The 23382-nt window shown below is 22.2% G+C and overlaps 1 protein-coding gene across 2 annotated transcripts in view; it reads left to right on the top strand.

Moving 5' to 3' along the window:
* Positions 1–23382, top strand: part of LOC117172504 (apoptosis-inducing factor 1, mitochondrial) — a 47278-nt gene that overhangs the window by 18826 nt on the left and 5070 nt on the right. For both annotated transcript variants that reach the window (XM_033360511.1, XM_033360512.1), the window contains 8 exons: positions 732–780; positions 4177–4468; positions 8853–9028; positions 9109–9300; positions 11872–12068; positions 16141–16393; positions 19401–19546; positions 22717–23049. In XM_033360511.1, coding sequence (XP_033216402.1) covers positions 732–780; positions 4177–4468; positions 8853–9028; positions 9109–9300; positions 11872–12068; positions 16141–16393; positions 19401–19546; positions 22717–23049 — 1638 coding nt within the window. The remainder of the gene's footprint in view (positions 1–731; positions 781–4176; positions 4469–8852; positions 9029–9108; positions 9301–11871; positions 12069–16140; positions 16394–19400; positions 19547–22716; positions 23050–23382) is intronic.

The following is a 23382-nucleotide window of genomic DNA, read 5'->3' as shown; positions in this document are numbered from 1 at the left end:
ATGTTTAAGAGTGTCAAATCTCTCGATAATACAGTTGGTGGGTAGTGGAGTTTCCTATATTTGTAGGGGGTGGGGTGGCTGGGGGGTGGAGGGTAGTCCGTTTAGCGTGCAATCGACTCGGGATACTTATAAAATACTACCATGATTTTTTCAGATTTTTTGGTCCGAAAATAAATGAGGCCAAAAACCGGCCTTACCGACCCACCCTCCCCCTTTACTGAATTTAATTACTTTTATCATATTTTTAAATTGTTTTCAACTCACTTGATTTTTTTTAAATTCACCTTGAATTCATAGGAATTTCATCGAATTTTAATCATTTCCTTTAAATTTTTCTGAATTCACTCGAATTTTACGGAAATCCATGCAATTTTCATTAAATTTCCCAATGTTTTAAAATTCTTTCGAATTTAACTTGAATTTTATTTCAAGTGTTATGAATTTATTCAGAATCCTTTAAAATTCACCTGAATATATTTTGAATTTTTAAAAATTAAATACAGCTCTGAGAATAACAAATAACAAATTTATAATTTGAAATACTAATTTTTTGATTTCAGTTATAAAAGATTCTATATTAAAAATGTTACAAAAATATAATTTTGGTCTTTAAATATTAATATTCATGAAAAATGAAAAATCTCGGAAATGTCAGGGAATTTTTTAAATTAAATTATGCGGCCATCCTATTGTTAGTTTATTTATTATTATTTAATAAATAATATTTCCAGGTCTCGCAATTATCACCAAATAAATTGGAATCTCCGAAGAAAGTAAAAAGTACGTATTTCGTAATATAAATGATGGAAAAGATATTAAAATTTAACAATTTTTACGTCCGGAAATGATGAAATTGTGTGTTGAATAAAATTTTTGAATTATTTAATATTTTAGTTTTGTATCACTTCAATAATTTTGAAAGAATTGAAAATAATTTAAAAAAAAAATCCTCATGATTTCTGAGAAAATTTCAAATGATTTTTTTGTTTGAAAAATGATTAAGAGATTAGCTAAAAAAGATTTCTACGCATTTCAAAAGACTCCAGGCACAATAAAATTCCCAGAAAAGAGAATATTCGAAATAGAAAATGTCAAAAATTATAAAATTGCCGATACGGAAATTTGCGAATCTTAAAAATTAAAAATTTGTTTGAATGTTAAATAAATAAAATAAAAAATATTTTCATCATATAAAAGTATTGTTTAAATTCAGGGTTTTTATAATTCAGAAATTTTCTTGTATCAGAAATTTTTTAATTTCGGATATTCTATCATTTCGATATTATAAAAACCCTGAATCTAAATAATACTTATATATAATGAAAATCTTTTTTATTTTATTTATTTAACATTCAAAAAATTTTTTAATTTTTTAGATTCGCAAATTTCCGTGTCAGCAATTTTATAATTTTGGACATTTTCTATTTCGAATATTCTCTTTTTTGGGAATTTTATTGTGCCTGGAGTCTTTTGAAATGCGTAGAAATCTTTTTTAGCTAATCTCTTAATCATTTTTCAAACAAAAAAATCATTTGAAATTTTCTCAGAAATCATGAGGATTTTTTTTTTTTTCAATTATTTTCAATCCTTTCAAAATTCTTAAAGTTTTTTCTTTTATCAATAAGCTTTAGAAAAATTTAGAAATAAATTTTATCATGAAATAAAATTACTTATTTTTAAATTGATGGTGCAGAAATTTCGGTACGATTGAAAAATTTCGAAAAAAAATTCCCGAAGAAGACAATATTGGAAATAGAAAATTCCCGGTATCATAAAATTACCAAAATATAAAATAGTCAATAGTCTCAAATTTTCGAATGAATTAAAGAACATTTTTTTTATTGTCTAATGTTTGAAATTATTTTTTAAATATTTTATCACAATGTATTTTAAATGAGTAAATTTGGGAATTTTCTGTCTAGAATATTTCAATTCAGTAATTTTAAAATAAACTGTTCTGGAATTTGTATAATTCGGCGCATTTGAAAATGAACTAAAAGTTAATAATATTACCGAATTTGACAGTTCCCGACAGAAAATTGCCGAATAACACAATATTTGAAACTGTAAGAAAATATTTTTTTTCTTAGTAATTGTGATTTATTTGTTAAAAATTCAATAATGAAATATTTTAATTAAAAAAATACTTTTCTTAATGTTTAATTTTTCAAAGTTATTTTTTAAGTATTTAATTATTGCATTTTAAATAAGTAAATAATAATAATGACACTTTTTTGTAATTGTTTAAATTTCAGGAATTTTCCAGAGTCGGTCATTTTACAGTTTCGGGTATTAAAAATTCTATAATATTATAAACTGTTACGGATTTTTGCATTTCGGCTATTTTATAATTTCGGGAACTTTATAGTTTTAAGAATTTTATTTTTTGATGATTTTTCAATTTTCCCAAGATTATGATGAAACCAACCAGTTTACAATATTATTACCGACAGAATATTGCCGAATTGAAACGATTAAAAAAATAATTTTCTAATGAATATTATTCATTTATTAAAAAAAAAACAATAATGAAATTTTCTTTTATTTTGTGTTTGAATAAAAAAAATTAATTTCAGAATTTAAAAAATTAAAGAAATTGTTTTTTAATCAACATTATTTAATTACAAAAGCAATCATTAAATATTTTGCTCCAAATAACAATTTTTTTATGTTTAGTGTTTTATAACATTATTATTTAGAATCAAAATATCAATAATTTAAACAAAATCATTCGGGAATTTTCCAATTTCAGATTTTTTTTATCTCAGAATTTGTATAATTTTGGAATTTTTTTGCGATTCTTTAATCATCTTTAAAATTCCAGGAAAGGAAAAGATTTGAAATAAAAATATGAAAATTCTGTATTAGAAAATTTCCTAAAAGTTAATAATATTACGAAATTTAACAATTTCGGGCAGAAAATGTCCAAATTATAAAATTTTTGAAACTGAAATTTCTCATTTTAAACAATTAAAAAATTGTTTTTTTAAAAATAAATATGATTTATTTATTAAAAATAAATTATCAATATATTTTAATTATAGAAACATTTCTTTTAATCTTTATTTTTAAAAGTTATTGTTCAAGTATTTCATTATTGCATTTTAAATAAATAAATAATAATAATGAAAAGAATTTTGTTTAATTGTTTAAACTCAGGAATATTCTAGAATCTTAAATTTTATAGTTTCGGATATTTTATAATTGTATAATATTATAAACTGTTACGGATTTTTACATTTCGACAAATCTTACAGTTTCAGGAATTTTCTATTTATAATGATTTTATTTTTTGGGAATCTTACAATCTTAGGCATTTTATATTTCGCGATTTTTCAATTGTCCTAAGATTATAAAATCGAACAGTTTAAAATATTACCGATTATGAAAAAATCCGACGGAAAAAGGCCGAATTATAAAATTCTCGAATTTAAACCATTATTTTTGTTTGATTAAATATTATTCATGTATAGAAAAAAAATCAAATTTTCTTTTAATTCTTATTTGAATAAAAAGAAATTAATTTTATTGCCAAATTATGAATATTCCCTGCTTTTAATAAATATTATTTAATGATTAAAAATACAATTTATATATTTTGGGTCAATTAACAATTTCGTTTGATTTTTAATGTTTTAAAAATTTTTATTCTTTTTAAAACTATCAATAATTTATACAAATGCATTATTCGGAAATTTTCCAATTTGGAATTTTTAGAATTACAGGAATTTTATTTTTTTCGATTCTTAATCATCCTGAAAATTCCAGAAAAGGAAAAGATGTGAATCAGAAATATAAAAATTCCGCATTTGAAAATTTCCTAAAATTTAATAATATTCGAATTTGACAATTCCTAACAGAAAATTGCCGAATCATAAAATATCTGAAATTGTTGATTTAATAAAAATACAATGAGAAAATATTTTAATTAAAGAAACATTTCTTTCAAGTTTTAATTTGTAAAAGTTACTTTTCCAGTATTTCATTATTGCATTTAAAATAAATTAATAAAAACAATAAAGTAACATTTTTTATTTTTCGGAAATTTTAGAGTGTCAGAAATGTTACTTTCCGGATTTTTTCGTGGCATTTCTTTTTTTTTTTTTGAAATTATTTTGTTTGAAAATATGCTTTAAAAATGTATTGAAAAAATGTTGTTTACGTTTCGTTTTGCAGAAAAGGATACAAAAGGCGAAAAAAAGAAGAGGAGAGAAGTAGTGAAAAGTCCTCTAGATTCTAGCCTTATTCCATCAGAAGTTCCTTATTTGTTAATAGGAGGAGGTCCTGCCTCATTTTCAGCATTTAGGTCAATTAAGTCTAGAGATCCCAAAGCCAAGGTTTTAATTGTAACGGAAGAGGGCTACAATCCCTACATGAAACCTCCCCTGTCCAAAGAAGTTTGGTACGACAAAGAAAGAAAAAGTTCCACTCAGTTTAGTTTCCGACAGTGGCACGGCACTCCACGAAGGTATTTTGCATTTTAATTAATCTTTTTTTTTATAAATAAAAAAGCAGGGTCTCTACAAACCAGATTTTTTTTCAAATTCAAAAGAAATGCAAACAATTGAAAAATATTTTTAAAAAATGCATTAAATTCATTAAATTCTGAATAAATTGAGAAAAATTTACAGTAATTTTATCAAATAAAATTTTTAATGAAGTTTAATCAATTGAAAAACTAATTCTAAAATATTACACTGAAGAAAAAATAATAAGAGGGATTTCAAGAGGCAATTCATGAAATTCGTGAGAATTTGCATGAATATAACCAAATTTTATAAATCAATATATTTTCATCGAATTAGGTGAATTGAGAACAATTTTTTTTTTAAACCACTTGCAAATTGAATTTATTTTATTGAAACAATTAAAATTGTAAAATTCAAAGTTTAGTTTTTAGTACTCTAAAATTGTACTGATTCAAGGCTTTCTATTTCGACCAATTAAGTTTCAAATTGCTTATCTCTGAAAATTTTATTTATATTAGCTGATTTCAAATGAACAGAAAAATATTGTTAAATATTAAAACATTATTCTTCTTTAATTAAAATTAAATAAAAGTGTTTAATTAAGGATCTATTGATTGAAAATAATTTTAAAATTGAAAATATTTTGTAAAGTTAAAATTGGACAGTTTGATTTTAAAAATCATTAATTAATTTATATTTTCATTTGAGAAACCTAAGCCGTTTTAGATCAAGAACGATTTAATTTTTATATACGCTTAAAAATGAAGACTTAAATGGAAAATTTTTTAAGAAGACTTCAAAATTATGCTTCTTTACTGAATGATTTCATAATTGAAACAATTAACAATTAAACTCAACATTAAAAAATAAGTTGAAATCGAAATAATTAAAAATTTTCATTTCATCATGTTATATTAAATTCGTGATATTTCAAGAGATTGGATAGATTTTTTTTGTTTAAAAATTTATGAAACATCCGGTCCAAAAATAAATTCACGGTCATTTTTTGGATTTTCCTAATTAAAAAAAAAAAAAATCACGGTTTCCTAAGAAAAAGTTAATTTTCAACGAAATAGATCAAATTTCAGTTTCAAAAATTGATTTTTTAATTTAAAAAAATGAATTTACACTAAAATTATGAATCTTCGATTTAAAAAAATTAACTTTTGAGAAAGTAGTACAACTGTTTTAAGTAAGGAGTTGAATTTTCAACCTAAAAGATGAATTTTGAAAGAAAAATGTCAGAGTTGATATTTCTACAAAAAAAGTTATTTGATTCAAAATAAAAAACAGTTGGATTTTAGCAATAAAAAGAAAATTTTAAGAAGATAGTTAAATCCACAGAAAAAAACAGATTAATTTTCAACAAAACAATTGCATTTTTATCTAAATTTTTATTCCTAAGCTTGCATTTTTAATTTAAAGAAATGTTCTAAAATTTGTAGGATTTTCTGAAAATTGTAGACAAAATTTAATTAATTTTGACAGATATTTAGAAGTTCTGAAAAAATTTCAAAAATAATTTTTGATTTAAAACCAATTTACATCAACTTCTAGATTTCTCAAGATTTTGAAGCTTTCCAAGGATATTTAAACTATTCAAAAAGAAAATAATTGAATTTCTAATTCAATAAGTGTTCAGTTAAAATTTTTCAATTTTTCAATATTTGATGTTTCTAGCTTAAAATTCCTTAAAACGATGTAATTTTGACAATTTTAAAGTTAATTGATTTTTTAATTTAGACCATTAAAAATGATAACGTGGATTTATATATTTTTATATTGAAAAATGTTAGTAAATTATTGAGCATTTGAGAAAAAATTTTTAATTAAAAACTTTTAAATTAAAATTTTAAAAGTTCAAAATTTAACAGCTCCACTTTGAGTGCATTTCTTCCAAAAATACGAATTTTCAACAAAATATATCAAATTTTAATCAAATAGTTGAATTTTTAACTAGAAAATGTACATTTTTAATTAAAAACATTGTGTTTCAATAAAAAATGGAATATTTACATTTTTAGTTAAAAAAAATTAATTTTGTGCAAAATTTTGTACCAGCAGGGTTTCTACCCTACCTGGAAAATCTGGAAATCCCTGCATTGTCAGGGAATTTTTATATACATGGAAAACCTGGAAATGTCAGGGAGTTTTTTTTAAATGGCAGAGAATTTTTTCGAGAGCGTGCCTAATTTTTTTTTTAAATTGCAATATCAAATTGAATAACAATGATTCTTCATTTGTAAAAGTAGCTTTATATTACTTTATTGAACTATTTTGTTAAACAATTTTTTTTGTTTTGTTTGAGCTCAATTTTTTTAACTGAAAATTCAACTATTCTGTTTTTGGTTGAAAATTGATCGGTTTTAATTGAAAATTCAAGTGTCTGGTTAAAAATTGATGTATTTTGTTGAAAATTCGTTAATTTTTGTTGAAATTAATTATTTTTTAAACAAAAATTAAAAATTTTTTTGGTTGTAAAACAACTAATACATTTTTTGTTTCGAATTCATCTTTTCTGAATGCAGATCTAACTACTTGGTTGAGAATTACTCGTTTGTTAAAAATAAATTGTTTTGTTTATTAATGATTCATCCTTTTAATTAAAAATTCATTTTCTTGGTTGAAAAATGAGCTTTTTTTAAATTCGTTTTTATCTTAGCTGAACATTTTTATTTTTTACTGAAAATATAACCATTCAATATTTGATTAAAAATTTATATTTTTTATTTGAAAATATTGACTTTTTTGGTAGAAATTAATCTTTTTCTTGAAAATTCAATGTTATTTGTTTCAAATTCATCATTTTAGTTGAAAATTCACGTTTTTCGTTTCAAATTTAGCTATTCCAGTTGAAGATTCATCATTTTAGTTAAGTGAAAATTCATCTCTTTGGTTAAAAATTAATTTTTAACTATTTAATTGTTGGGTGACAATTTATCTTTTTAATTTAAAATTTAAGTACTTTATTCCAAATGTATCTTTTTTGGTATACATTATTCTTCTTTTTTGAAAATTCATCTTTGTGATAAAAAATCAAATGTTCTAATTAAAGATTGATCATTTCAGTCATAAAATTTATATTTTATGTTCAAAATTCAACTATTCAATTTTTTTTTCATTTTACGGGTTTGGCTAGATAAAATGTATTAAATTATTTGATGTTAAGTTTATAGCAATGTTTTCAAAATTTAGAAATAAAAGTAGATATTCAAAAAAATATCGATTTTTTGAGCAGCAGAACAAAAAATTATCATTTTAGTTGAAAATTCATTAGTTTGTTTAAAAATTCAACTTTTTGGTTGAAAATTAAACTTTTTTGCTAAAAATTCATATATGTATTTTTTAATCGTCAACCAAAACTAACGAATACAAAAAACTGTTATAATATACTTAATTTTGTTTTAATTGCCAATGAATTAAAATTTTAACACAATTTTAACACAAAAAAAATCATCCAACTAATGAGGGTACTTTTTTGCAAAAAAAAAGTAACGTATTTTCAGCAATAAATTTTCGAATATAAAGAAATTAAATTTCAAGTAAATATTTCAATTTCCATTCAAAGAAATGAGCGAATTTTCAACAAAATTCAACAAATTTAATTATTTTTAACTAATTTATTAAAAATTCGTTTTTTTCCACTACAAAATTGATCTTTTTAGATGAAAATTCAACTATGTGTATGAAAATTGATCTTTTTTTTTTTGAAAGTTATTCTTCTTATTGGAAAATTGATTTATTTTGGTTTAAAAAGACTTTTTAGTAGAAAATTCATCTTCTTGTTTGAATATTAATTTTTTTTTGTTGGAAAAATCCTTAAGTTCGTTTGAAAATTAAAGTATTTTATTCAAACCTTTTTTTATTCAAAATTATGTTTTTAACTGAAAATTTAACTATTTCATTTTTGTTTGAAAATATTTTCTTTCTTACTTAAAAATTAACTTCTTCTGATGCAAATTGAACTGTATAGTCGAAAATTCCATTTTTTAATCTAAAAATTACACTTCCATTTTTGGTTAAATTTTTTGTTTTTAAAAATTTAACAATTTTGTTGAAAATTCGTTTTCTTTTAATAGAAAATGTATCCTTCTATTTAAAAACTTAATTATTTAGTTTGACATTTATGTCTTTTGTTGAAAAATCGTCTTTTTTAGCTGAAAATTAATTTTGATGATCAAGAATTAACGTGTTTGATCCAAAAATACAGTTAAAATATGTATTTTGATTTTTTTTTTAATTCAAAAGAAAAATATTCAGTTTTGGTCCCTTTTTTCAAGTAAATTTGTTAAAATTGTTTGATTGATGCTTCTAGTGAGATTAGACCTTAAAAAGGCCTAAACTTTTATCATTACAAAATATTTTATTGTATTTTTTTAACAGCTTTTTCTACGAACCTCCCGAATTTTTTACACAAGTAGATAAACTGAATGGATTAGAAAATGGAGGAGTGGCAGTCGCGAGTGGTTGGAAAGTGAATAAAATTGACGTAAATAAAAAAATTGCCTATCTCGAGGATGGTCATGAAATTAAGTACAATAAGTGTCTCCTCGCAACTGGTAAGTTTTAATTTAATTTAAATTTATTAATTTAATCCAAATCATTTATTAATTTTTATTTTATTTCCAACTTTTTTTAGGATCAACGGCGAAAAATCTCGAAGTATTTGAGTCAGCTGAGAATGAAGTTAAGCGAAAAGTTCTTCCCTACAGGACTTTAGACGACTTTCTCGAGTTGGAGGAAAATGTACATAATCCAAATGTTCGCAACATTGTTATCATTGGAGGAGGATTTCTGGGATCTGAACTTGCCTGCTCTCTAGCTCAAAATTGTACGTTTTTTTTTTTTTTAATTAAATTTAGGCCTCGGAGAAAAAATTAGATCAATTTTCCACCAGACAGTTCAATTTTCTACAGAAATGTTGATACTTAAACCAAAAAGATTTTTATTTTAAATGAAAAACAGTCGAATATAACAAAACAAAAAATATTTTTTAACAGTATATTTGAATTCTCAACTAAAAGATTAATCTTATGCCAATCAGTTGAATTTTTAACTAAAAAATTGATTTTATTTTTTAAAAAAATGAATTTTTAAGCAAATACATCAATTTTCAACTAAAAAAAGGATAAATTTTCAACCAAAAATAGAATAATTAAATTTTTATATAGAAAAATATATTTTTCACTAATTATTTAAATTTGTAATTAAAGTGATGAATTATCAACAAGTTATATAGATTTTCCACAAAACAGTTAAATTTTCTACAAAATTGTTGAATTTTCAGCACGAAAAATGTAATAGTTGATATTAAATTTTAAAAAATATTTAAAATAATAAACAGTTGAATTTAAACAAAATAGACGAAATTTCAACAAAATACTTGAATTCTCAAACCAGAGTAATTTTCAACCAGTTGCATTTGTTACAAAAAAGAATCGATTTTATACCAAAAAATACGAATTTTTAACGAAGTACATATATTTTCTTTCAAGTATTTAAACTTTAAACCAAGAGGATGAATTGTCTTCCTAAAAAGACGATTTTAAAATGAAATCACATAAATTTTCTACCATATAATTGAATTTTCAATTTAAAAAAAATCAATTTTCAACCAGAAAACGAATTGTTAAATTTTCAGTTAAAAAAATTAGTCTTCGATACTAATTTTGAATCAAAAATTCAATAGTTGATATTTTCTAAAAAAAAAGAGACTAATTGTTGACTGAATGCGTATGTTTTCTGTCAAAGGAATGCATTTTTAACAAAAAAATAGTTTTCTCTCTGAAAAGACGAATTTTCAAAAAAAAAGGAATTTAAATTTGAATGAAAAACAATTTAATTTAACCAAAAAGATGAATTTTCAACAAAATGCATTAATTTTTAAACAAATAGTTGAATTTTCGACCATAAAATGTAATAGTGGATATTTAAACCAAAAAAGATTCGAAATTAAAAATAAAAAACTGTATTATTTAACCAAACAAGACAAATTTTTACCAAAATACTTAAATCCTCAACTAACACAAACTAATTTTCAACCAAAAAGAGTTGAATTTTTAACGAAAAAATTAATTTTCAACAAAAAAATACGAATTTGCAACAAATTACGTGGATTTGGAAAGAAATAGAACAATTTTCGTGCCGAGCATACTAATTTTTTACAAACCTGTTGAATTTTCAACCCGGAAATGTGAATTTTTAACAAAAAAGTAAATTTCCAATCGCAACTGATTTATTTTTAATCAAGCAGTTAAATTTTAAACCAAAAAAGACGAAATTCTTACAGAAAGAGATAAATTTCCGAATCAAAAAGATGAATATTCAACAAAATAGTTGAATTTTTATTGAAACAAAAATTATTAGTCAAGAACCAAAAGAAAAATGCAATAAAACTGTTGAATTTTAATCAAAAAAAGATTTTAATTTTAATGAAAAGACTAAAACGGATTAATTTTGAAGTATATAGTTGCATTATTAGCCAAAAATTGATTTTCTATTTAAAAAAGACGAATTTTTAACCAAATACATAAATTTTTAACGAATTACATAAGTTTTCAACTGAATTTTTTTAACGATAGATGGAATCTTAAATTTTTATTGAGTACAGTTAATTTAAAATTTTTTAAAATAGTTAAATTTACAGTTTAAAAAGTTAATTTTTAACGAAAAACATGAATTTTGAACTAAAATTGTGAATTTTTGACAAAAATAATCAACTTTTAAGAAACTAGTTCAACTTTTAAACTTAGGAGTTGAATTTTCAACCTAAAAACGTGAGTTTTCAACGAAAAATTTAATAACTAATATGACAGAAAAATGTTTAAATTAAAAAATGGAAAATAGTTGTATTTGACCAAAAAAAAACTGTTTTACAAAATATTTGAATACTTAACTAAAATTTGTTTACCAAGCAGTTGCATTTTTGACAAGAAATGGATTTTTTTATTAAAATAAAATGAGTTTTCAACAACATACTTCAATTTTGAAACAAATAGGTAGATTTTCTACCAAATTGTTTAATTTTCGAGCCAAAAATAGCAATTTCAACCAAAAAAAAGTTGAATTTTTAACTAAAACAGATTAATTTGTAACCTGAAAGTACTAATTTTCATCAAAAAATATTTAAACTTTAAATAAACAAAATCCTTGAATCCCGAACAAAAAAAGATTAATTTTCAACCCAATATTTGCATGTTTAATTTAATAAATTGAAAGAAAGATTGTGGTAAATAAAAATGAATTTTGATTATTTATAGACTAAAGAATAACATTTTAAATAACTTTTTAAAAAAATTTTTACACTATTTTTTATTTTTAAATTCAGTCCGAGGCCTGGAAAGTTCCACGAGAATAAATTAATAATTTGAATTAAATTTGATAAATTGACTTTTTTATTTAGTGGATCGTGAAAAGAAGAAAGTAACTCAAATTTTTAAAGAAAAGTTCATAATGGCGCAAGTACTTCCTGAATATCTGAGTGAGTGGACGACGAATAAAGCCACGGAAGTTGGAGTGAGTTGTCTGGGTAATACGGAAGTGAAGGACTTTGAAATGAAAAATGGAAAACTAATGCTCACCCTTTCTGGAGACGAAGTCGTGAGTTTTAATTTTTATTAACAAAGAAGTTTATACACTTAAAATCTGACGTACAAGTCTTCGTAAAAGCTTTAGAATCTTTAGAATTTATTAAATATTTCAAATTTTTGTTCCATTTTCTATAAAAAATTTTATTCTTCGATATCCTCTGGTGGTATTTTCACAATAAAACTTAAAATCTTTGTGAAATCTTTACAAATTTTCTAATATCTTTGACATTTCTATTAAATCTTTGGAAATTTTGTTGAATTTTTAAAATATTTTTGTGAAATCTTTTGGGGAAATGTATTTTCACAATAAAATTAAATAATTTACAATTGAGTATAACTTTTTATAATAATTTTCAAAAACATTTTACCAAAATTTCAAAGATTTCACAGGTTTTTTAAAAGTTTCAGAAAGATTTCAAAGATTTTACAACAAGATCAGAAAGATTTAAAAAGATTTACGAACATTTAAACAAAATTTCCAAAATATTTCAAAAGATTTTACAAAAATTTTAAATAGTTAACTTATTTTGTAAAAATTTCAAAAAGATTTCGCACAGATTTTGTAAAAATTTCATCCATTGATAAAAATTAGGATGAAAATTCGAACATCCGTTCTCTTAGGTGTAAAAAAAAACTCTAAAATAATTTTTGAAAAAATTCCAAAAACTTTGGAGATATTCAAAACTGAAAATAGTAGTGCTTTTTTAAAGTCTTATAACTTTGGTGATTTTTAACATAATAAAGTTTTGGTTTTTTTTTAATTATTCATAATATTATGTTAAATAAATATAAGAATTTGTGTAATTGTATTAAAAAAAAATTACAAATCTTTGAAATTTTCACAAAAACTGTGAAATCTTTGAAATTTCTATGAAATCTTTTGAAATATTTCCAAATTCTTGGTGAAATATCTGAAATCTGTTGTGATATCTTTTGTAATCTTTTGAAAGCTTTCTGAAATCTTTGTAAGGTTTACGAAATCTGTGTGAAATCTTTGAAATTTGTGTAAAATCTTTTAAACTTTTTGTGAAATTTTTACTAAATCTTTGAAATCTTTATTTCATCTTTACGAAATCTTTGAAATATGTGTGAAAACTTTTGAAAATTTTCTGCAATTTTTACAAAAACTTTCGAAATATTAAAAATTGTGTTAAAGTTCTTTGAAATATTTCTGAAATCTTGGTGAAATGTTTGAATTCTTTTGTGAAAGTTTTGACATTTTTGTGAAACTTTTCATATCTTGTAATTTTTTAGAAGCTTTCTGAAATCTTTGCAAGTTTTACGAATTCTTTGACATTTTTGTAAAATCTTTTAAACTTTTTGTAAAATTTTTATTAAATCTTGGAAATCTTTATTAAATGTTTATGAAATCTTTGAAATTTTTGTGAAGGCTTTTGAAAAATTTCTAAAAATTTTTACAAAAACTGTGAAATATTTCACAAAATCTTTGAAATCTTTGAAATTTTTTTTTGAAGATATTTGAAAATTTTCTGAAATGCTTACAGAAACTGTGAAATATTTGAAACTCTGTTAAAAACCTTTGAAATATTTCTGAAATCGTGTTGATTTGTTTGAATTCTTTTGTGAAATTTTTATGAAATCTTTTCATATCTTTTGTAATATTTTGAAAGCTTTCTGAAATCTTTGCATGTTTTACGAATTCTTGGACATTTTTGTAAAAACTTTTAAACTTTTTGAGAAATTTTTACTAAATCTTGAAAATCCTTATTTCATTTTTACGAAATACAGGGTGGCCGCTGGCCCAGGAAACCGGGAAATGACCGGGAATTTATTTTTTGACCGGGAGTTTTTTAAATAATTAGTTTAATTGTGATCTTTTTCAATAATTATATCATTCAGTTTAGAATGCGTATTTAAATTAAATGAATTTCAACATTCAGTTTTAAAGACTTGTGCAATTAAAAATTAGTAGCGTGTAAAATAGAAGATTTTTTATAGCAAAAATTTTTAGTTGATCAACTTTGAATATGAATTAAATTATAATTTTTAAATTTGTATTGAAAATTTAAACGCCCTATTGAAACTTTATAAACTATTTTTAATTTTAAAACAACTTTTAAATAATGTATTTATAGTTAAAAGTTTTTTTTAAATTTCAGCCTAAAATATTCCATTTTTAAACTACGTAATTTAAAATTTTTCCATTAAAAAAAAGAACAATTACTTAATATTTAGAAATATCTGACTGTACATTTAAAATCAGTAATTATAAATAAAATAATCAAAACGGATAAATCTTTTTGAATCATTGAAATCTTTATTTCATTTTTACGAAATATTTTAAGTTTTTGTGCAGACTTTTGAAAATTTTCTGAAATTTTTACAAAAACTGTGAAATATTTGAAATTCTGGTGAAATCCTTTAAAATATTTCTGTTAAAATATTTCTGAAATCAGTCAAATTTTTATTTAATTTTTGCGAAATCTTTGAAATTTTTGTGAAATCTTTTCACATCTTTTGTAATCTTTTGAAAGCTTTCTGAAATATTTGCAAGTTTTACGAAATCTTTGAAATTTTTGTAAAATCTTTTAAACTTTTTGTAAAATTTTTACTAATTCTTGCAAATCTTTATTTCATTTTTACGAAATCTTTGAAATTTTTGTGAAGACTTTTGATTTTTTTTTTGATCTTTTAAAATCTTTCTGGAATATTTATTTCATTTTTATGACATATTTGAACATTTGTTGAAGACTTTCGAAAATTTTCTGAAATTTTTACAAAAACTGATAAATATTTGAAGTTCTGGTGAAATTCTTTAAAATCTTTCTGAAGTCTATAAAATGTTTAAAATCTATCTGAAATTTAAGTGAAATCTTTTGAAATACTTCTTAAATCTTGGTGAGAAATGTTTGCAATATCTTTAAAGAAATCTTTAAAAATCTTCTGAATCATTTGAAATTCTTAAAAAAAATCATTTAATGTGGTGTAACGAAATCTATGAGAAATCTTGAAAGCTCTTGTAAAATCTTTTAAACTTTTTGTGAAATTTTTACTAAATCTTTGAAATCTTAATTTCATTTTTACGAAATCATAAAAAATGTTGTAAAACCTTTTGATATATTTTTTACTCTTTTAAAATATTTTTGAAATAATTGAAAAATTTATTTCATTTTTACGAAATTTTCGTGAAAATTTTCTGAAATTTTAAAAAAACTGAAATATTTGAAATTCTGGTGAAATCCTTTGAAATATTTCTGAAATCTTGGGGAAATGTTTGAATTATTTTTGGAAAGTTTTGAAATTTTTGTGAAATCTTTTGTAATCTTTTGAAAGCTTTATGAAATCTTTGCAAGTTTTACGAAATCTGTCTGAAATTTTTGTAAAATCTTTTAAACTTTTTGTGAAATTTTTACAAAATCTTTCAATTCTTTATTTGATTTTTACGAAATGTTTGAAATTTTTGTGAAGACTTGAAAATTTTCTGAAGTTTTAAAAAAACAGAAATATTTGAAATTCTGGTGAAAACCTTTGAAATTTTTCTGAAATCTTTTGGTGACTTTTGTAATATTTTGAAAGCTTTCTGAAATCTTTGCAAGTGTTACGAAATCTGTGTAAAATCTTTGATATTTTTGTAAAATTGTTTAAATTTTTTGTGAAATTTTTTTCTAAATGTTTGAAATCTTTATTTCATTTTTACGAAATTTTTGGAAAGACTTTTGAAAAATTTCGGAAATTTTTTGATATTTTTACAAAAACTGAAATATTTTCAATTCTGGTGAAATTTTTTGAAATCTTTTCATATCTTTTGTAATCTTTTGAAACATTTCTGAAATATTTACAAGTTTTACGAAATTTTTGTAAAATTTTTTTAACTTTTTGTGAAATTTTCACAAAATCTTTATTTCATTTTTACGATATTTTCGAAATGTTTGTGAAGCCTTTGGAAATCTTTCTGGAATTTTTACGAATTCCATGCAAATTTTTTTTTTTAATCTTTCTGAATTCTCTATAAATTCTTTAAAATCTTTCTTAGATTTTTACGAAATTTGAGTGAAATCTGAATAATATCTGAATATTTTGTATTTGATTCTAAAGTATTATAAAAAAAAATTTTATCGAAGATGGAGACTGATCAGGTAATAGTAGCGGTAGGAGCCGAGGCGAATACAGATTTAGCAAAAGTTTCGGAATTGGAAACGCATCCAAAACTCGGCGGATATCTCGTCAATTCGGAATTGGAATCAAGAAGCAATCTCTGGGTTGCTGGAGATGCGGCCTGTTTTTACGATATTAAACTCGGAAGAAGAAGAGTCGAGCATTATGATAATGCCGTTATATCTGGCAGATTGGCTGGCGAAAATATGACTGGTGCAGGTAAGAATAATTTCAAAATTTCCCTTTTTTTGATCATACGATTTTTTTTTTGTTGGAAAAATGAGACTTTTTGAAGAAAAATGAGAATATTCGACTTTTTTCCTTTTTTCTCAAAAGTTCTCTATATTTAGTTTCAATTATGATAGCAATAAAAGTTTTTAAATTGAATTAAAACTAGAAAAAAAGTGTATCGTTTACATTGAGAACAATAAAAATGAAATAATTTAACTTTAATCTTTTCTCAATCAGACAATTTAACCATTTTTTATTAAAAGTTCATTATTTTGGGTTTAAAATTCGACTATTTGATTGCAAATTAAATTTTTTAAATCAAAATTCTAATATTTTGATAAAAAACTGATCTTTTTTGGTCGAAAATTTAACTGTCTTTTTTTCATTTGTGATAAAAATATCATATTATTTGGTTGAAAATTCACCTTTCTTGTTTAAAAAATAAATTTCTTTGTTGAACATGTGACTGTCTTCTAAAAAATTCCTCTTTTTGGCATGAAAATTCAAGTTTTTAGTTAAAAATTCATCTGTTTTGTTCAAAGTCCCTATTTTTATTTTATTTGTTTAAATTAAAAATTCATCTATTTTGGTTAAAAACCATCTATTTCTTAAAAAAATCGTCTATTTTGTTGAAAATGCAAGTATTTTTGCTAGAAGTTTAATCTGATTTTTACTTTAAAATTCGACGATTTGAATGGAAAATCATCTTTCTTGGTTAAAAATTAATTTCTTGGTTCAAAAGTAATATTTTTCGTCATTAATTTAATAGCTTCGTTCAGAATTCGCCGTTTTGGATAGGAAATTCATCCTTTTGGATAAAAAGTTTCTTTCTTGTGGTAGAAAAATCATATTTTTTTATTAAAAATTCATCGATTTTGTTCAGAATTCCTCTCTATTGATTGAATTTCCAACTACTATAATCATCTTTTTTGGTTGAAGAGTAATATGTTTTAATTAAAAATTCATGTTTCTTGCTTGAAAAGGAACTTTTTTGTTGAAAATTTAATTTTCTTCTCCAAAATTCATCTTTTTTAAATGAAAATTCAAGTTTTTGACAAAAAAATCCATCTATTTTGTTGAAAATTCATCTATTATTTTCATCTACTATTTGACTAAAAATTAATATTTTTTACTTGCAAACGATCTATTTTTTTGAAAATTCAACTATTATTTTGTAAATTAGTTTATTTCGAATGAAAGATTAAGTATTGAAAATTAAAAATTCATCTTCGTACATTGAAAATTCAAATTTTTCGTTAAAAATTCAACTGTTTTGTTGAAAATTTAATTATTTTATTGAAAATTCAATTAATTTGCAAATTTTAAAATTATTTTGTTGGAAATTTATCTTTTTTCATCAAAAATTTCAACATCTTTGTTGAAAATTCGTCTTCTTGGATAGAAAATTCTTCCCTTTGAAGTAAAAATTCAAGTTTTTTGGTATAAAACTTCTTGGTTGAATATTCTTATTTCCTGCATGGAAATTTAACTCTCTTCTGAAAAATTGCAACTGTTTTTAGTTCAGGCCTAATTTTTTTCTTTAATTATTCAAGAAATTGGTTGTCAATTTGATTGTTTACTCAAAAATTTAAGTATGTTCTTAAAAATTTAATTCTTTTGTTTAAAAATCAATTTTTCGTTAGAAAATTTGTATTATTTTGTAGAAAATTGAACTTTTTTGTTTAGAAATCATGTTTGTTGTTTGAACATTCACTTATTTTATTTAAAATTGAATTATTTTGTTAAAAAATCAACTGTTTGGAGAAATTTTAATCATTATGTTGAGAATTGAACTTTTTTGTTATAAAGACATATTTTTTGTTCGAAAATTTAACTGCTTTATGAAAAATTCGTCCTTTTAGATTGAAAATTTAATTATTTTCTTCAAAAATCAATTAATTTTCAAATTTTAAAATTATTTTGTTGGAAATTCATCTTTTTTCATCAAAAATTTCAACATCTTTGTTGAAAATTCGTCTACTTGGATAGAAAATTCTTCCCTTTGAAGTAAAAATTCAAGTTTTTTGGTATAAAACTTCTTGGTTGAAAATTCTTATTTCCTGCATGGAAATTTAACTCTCTTCTGAAAAATTGCAACTGTTTTTGGTTCAGGCTTAATTTTTTTCTTTAATTTTCAAGAAATTGGTTGTCAATTTGATTGTTTACTCAAAAATTTAATTATGTTCTTAAACATTTAATTCTTTTGCTTAAAATTCAACTTTTTGTTAGAAATTTTAATTCCTTTTTTTTAAATTTTAATTATTTTGTAGAAACTTGAACTTTTTTGTTCAGAAATCATGTTTGTTGTTTGAACATTCACCTATTTTATTTTAAAATTAATTATTTTGTTAAAAATTCAACTGTTTTGGAGAAATTTTAATTATTATGTTGAGAATTAAACTTTTTTGTTAAAAAGACATATTTTTCGTTCGAAAATTTAACTGCTTTGTTGAAAATTCGTCTTTTGAGATACAAAATTCGTCCTTTTAGATTGAAAATTTAATTATTTTCTTCAAAAATCATCTTTTTTTGTCAAAAGTTTAACTCTTTCGTTGAAAATTCGTCTTCTTGGATAGAAAATTCTTTCTTGAAAATTGAAAATTCTTCCTTGATAATTGAAATTTCATCTTTTATGTTTAACTTTTTTGTTGAAAATTAAACTGTCTTCTAAAAAATTTGTCTTTTATGGCTTGAAAATTCAAGTATTCGGTTTATTTGAACATTTTGGGATCTGAAGTCGGAAATGATTAAAAAATGAATAATTTTATATTCCAAGTATATAATATCAAATTTAAAGCCTTAATTGTTGTTAAAAAATAATTTTAACTTCTATTTTATCCATTTAGTGTCTAATTCTGCTTTTTAAAATTATTTTAAAAAATTTGTTGCGACTTTTTGTAATTTTTTTTTAAATTCTATGCGACTTTCTTTTTCTTTTAGTCTATCGGAGATTTTTTATCAGGTTTTTAAATAAATAGATGTTTTGACTTTTTAGGAAAACCCTATAAACATCAATCAATGTTTTGGTCCGATTTGGGACTCGAGGTTGGTTATGAAGCAATCGGAATTATTGATTCCACTTTGCCAACTGTAGGAATCTTTTTAAAAAAGGGAGAGAAAGTTAAAACCTGCAAAGAACCGGTTAGTATTTATTTATTTATATTTTTATTTTCCCCCATAGTTTTCTGAAAATCGATTTTAATCCCGATATTTTTTTATTTTTGTCTATTTTGTTCCTTTTTAAAGAAACTGAGACCCCCAAAAAAAAGGAAATTTTTGACGATTTGCCCCACAAAAAAATAGAAAAAGAAAATCTAATATGATTGATTCAAGAGTGTCGCAAAATAAAAATAAATATATCTCTCACAATAAATTGAGATATTTAGTTATTGATTTAAGGGAGAAAATAATTTTCAATAGAAAATAAAAATATCAAATAATTGAATGTTTATTTTTGTTAAAGTTTTAAACTTATAAATCAAAACTTATAAAATTCTAAAGAAAATTCAAAAAGATTTTTTAAGATTTCAGATGTTTCAAACAAGAATCTAGAAAATTTTAAAGAAATTATTTCTTTTAGACGTTTGAAAATTTTTTATTTTATAAATTTTCGGAGATCTTTTTAGATTTAAAAATATTTTTAATTTCTTAAAATCTTCTGAAATTCTTGAGTATCTTTTAAATTGATTCGAATTTTTCCTAAAATTGATCAAAAGTTTAAAAAACTATTCAGGTTCTTTTTTGACGACCTTGGAAATCCTTTTAAATGTTTTTAAATCTTTTTGAATGTTATTTTTAAATTCATTTTTAGTAATTAAAATGGGTTTAAATGTTCCTAAGGATGTAGAGCAAAATTTGATTCTCTTGGAACCTTTTCAAATTGGAAAAAATCTACTTTTTTCCGAAATGTTTTGAAATCTTGATATTGAATTTTTTTAAACATTTAAAAAACTATTAAACCTTTTAAATATCTTTTTAAATTATTCGATTTTTTCCAGATGTTTATTAAATAAATGAAAAAATTACCTTAAAATCTTTTAGATTCTTTTTTGACAAATCTGGAAATAACTTGAATAACAAATAAACTTAAAAAATAAATAGTTAATCTAACATTTTTATTTTGTATTTAATATTATATTTCCCCTCAATTATAATCTGGTTGAAACTGTTTTTCTTTTTTGTTTGAAAAACCTTTTTTGGTTGGAATTTCAACTCCTTTGTTAAAAAATAGTTTGTTTCGTTGAAAATTGATCTCTTTTGGTAGAGATTTCATATTTTTTGTTAAAAATGCAACTGTTAAGGTGAAAATTAATCTTCATTGGTTAAAGATTTCCTTATTTTTTGGAATATTTCCTTTTTTAGATGAATTCGACTCTTTTTGATTTAGAATTAAATTCTTTTTTTATTTGAAATATAAACTAATCTTGATATTGACAATTTTTTAATATTTAAAAAAATACTAAATCTTTTAAATCTATTTTTAATTTAATCGATTTTTTCAAGATTTTTCTAAAAAAATTTTTTTAAATGTCCCAAAATCTTCTAAATTCTTTTTTGACAAATTTGAAAATTTTTTCAAAAATTTTAATAAATTTTCTCTGAAAATTAATTTTTCAGAATAAGAAATCATAAAAAAATTTCTATGAATCTAGAAAAAAAATAGATTCTCATTAAACCTTTCAAAATTCTTAAGAAGCTTATTTTAAAAATTTTCAAAAATCAAGATTAAAAAAATATTATTAAATTATATAATTTATTATATTATGTTAAAAAAAGATTTGTCAAAATTTGTATGTTTATATAACTTGAATAACAAATAAACTTAAAAAATAGTCAATCTAAAATTTTTATTTTGTATTTAAAATTATATTTCCCCTCAATTCTAATTTGGGTGAAACTTTTTTTTAATTCTTGATTGCAAAAACTTTTTTGGTTTAAATTTCAACTCTTTTGTTAAAAAAATAGTATTTTTTTCGTTAAAAATTTAGCTCTTTTGGTGGAGATTTCATATTTTTTATTAGAAATAAAATTCTTTAGTTGAAAATTAATCTTCTTTAATTAAAAATTCGCCTTTTTGGATTAATTAGATTCTTTTTTATTAAAAATAAAATTCTTTTTTATTTGAAATATCAATTAATACATATTTTGCTGTGAATGCATTTTTTTCAAATTTAATTAATAGGTTGAAAATGAACTTTTTCGTTAAAAATTCATATTTTCGAGTTAAAAAATTAAATTGCTTGGTAGAAAATTCATCTGCCCTTGAAAAAATTTCATTTTTATTGATTAAAAATTCAAGTACTTAAAAATTAATCGTTTTTGGTTGGGTATTCAACCATTTGGTTGAAAATTCATCTCTTTTGGTAAATATTTCATATTTTTGTATTAAAAATACAATTGTTTAGTTGAAAATTAATCTGTTTTGTTTGAGGATTCGACTATTTTACTTGAAAATTCATCTTTTGTATGAATTTAACCCTTTTTGAATTAAAATTGAATTATTTTTTAGTTGAAATATCAGCTATTACATTTTTTGTATTATTCGTCTTTTTTTGTTTGTTAAAAATTAAAATACTTTGTTGAAAGTTCGTCTTTTTGGTAGAAAATTGATCTAGTTTGATAAAAAATTCAACTATTTGTGTTAAAAATTAAATTTTTGGTTGAAAATTCGTATTTTTTTGGCAAAAGTTTCATTTTTATTGGTTGTGGAGAATTTGTCTTTTTTGGGTAAATTCAACTGGTTCTGATTAAAAATTAAAATGTTTTTAGGTTGAAATATCAATTACGGATTACATTTTTCATTGAGAATCCGTACTTTTCTTTTATTATTGAAAATTAACTTTCTTCAGCAAATTTTGATTTAACATACCTGAAATCTTCAAGAATCTTTTTGACTTTTCTCAAGATTCTTAGGAAAATTATATTTATGTAACCTTAAAAAAATGAAGTTAGAAAATAAGTAGTCATTTCAAAATTTTATTTTGTATTTACAATTATTTGTTTAATTTTGAAGTTGAGATATAAATTTCAATTATCAAAAATATTATCCTCGATTTTCTTTTCTATTCTTTTAGATAAATGAAATATAAATTTTTTTATAAATTAATATTTTATATTTTAATTTAAAAATTGTCCAAGACAAAAAAATAAGTCAATAAAAGTTTTGTATTTACCATTTTTTGTTTGTTTATTGCTTAGGTATTTTTAAAAGAAACAATATGTTCCTTTTTAAACAAAAAAATCCTCCTTTTTCGAAGAATTCCAAAATTAAAATCAAGAAAGTCGTCGTAAATTTTATTTAATTTTTTTAGCAAGCTTCACAAAAACAAGCCTTGCAGGCAGAGAATGTTTCCCACGAATCGGAAGAATCAAAAACCGAAAATTCTGAAGAATCGAAAACTGAGAATTCGGAAAAATCGAAAACGGAAAATTCTAAAGAATCAAAAATCGAGAATTCTGGTGAATCCAAAGCCAATAAATGCGAAAATTTGGATTCGTGTGAGGGAGTCGACGTCGAATCGGAAACGGTTCCAATTCGGAAAAAGTTTGACTTTGACAAAGGAGTTATATTTTACCTAAGAGATGACATCGTCGTCGGTATTGTACTTTGGAACATTTTCAATCGAATGTCGATAGCCCGACAGGTAATTAGGCACTATTTAATTTTATTATTAATTATTAATTAATTTATTTTTATTTTTATTGCAATACTCAGGGCTGCCACACAGTAAATTAAGTCACTTTTTAGTGAATTTAAAAAAAAAACATCGTTACAGATACTTTAATCAATATAAATAAATAAAATATAATTAATTAAAAAAATATATCTACGACTAGAGAGCGTGCTTATTATTTTATTTTAAATTTTGTATTATAAAATAAAGAACAATGATTCTTTATTTGTAAAAGTATATTTATAGTAATGGATTAAACTATTTTGTTGAAATTATTCTTTTTTTTTATTATTCAAAATTATT

Source organism: Belonocnema kinseyi, chromosome 5 (assembly GCF_010883055.1).
Source record: "Belonocnema kinseyi isolate 2016_QV_RU_SX_M_011 chromosome 5, B_treatae_v1, whole genome shotgun sequence".
Classification (NCBI taxonomy): Eukaryota; Metazoa; Arthropoda; class Insecta; order Hymenoptera; family Cynipidae; genus Belonocnema; species Belonocnema kinseyi.
This window is presented reverse-complemented; position numbering and strand designations above follow the sequence as displayed.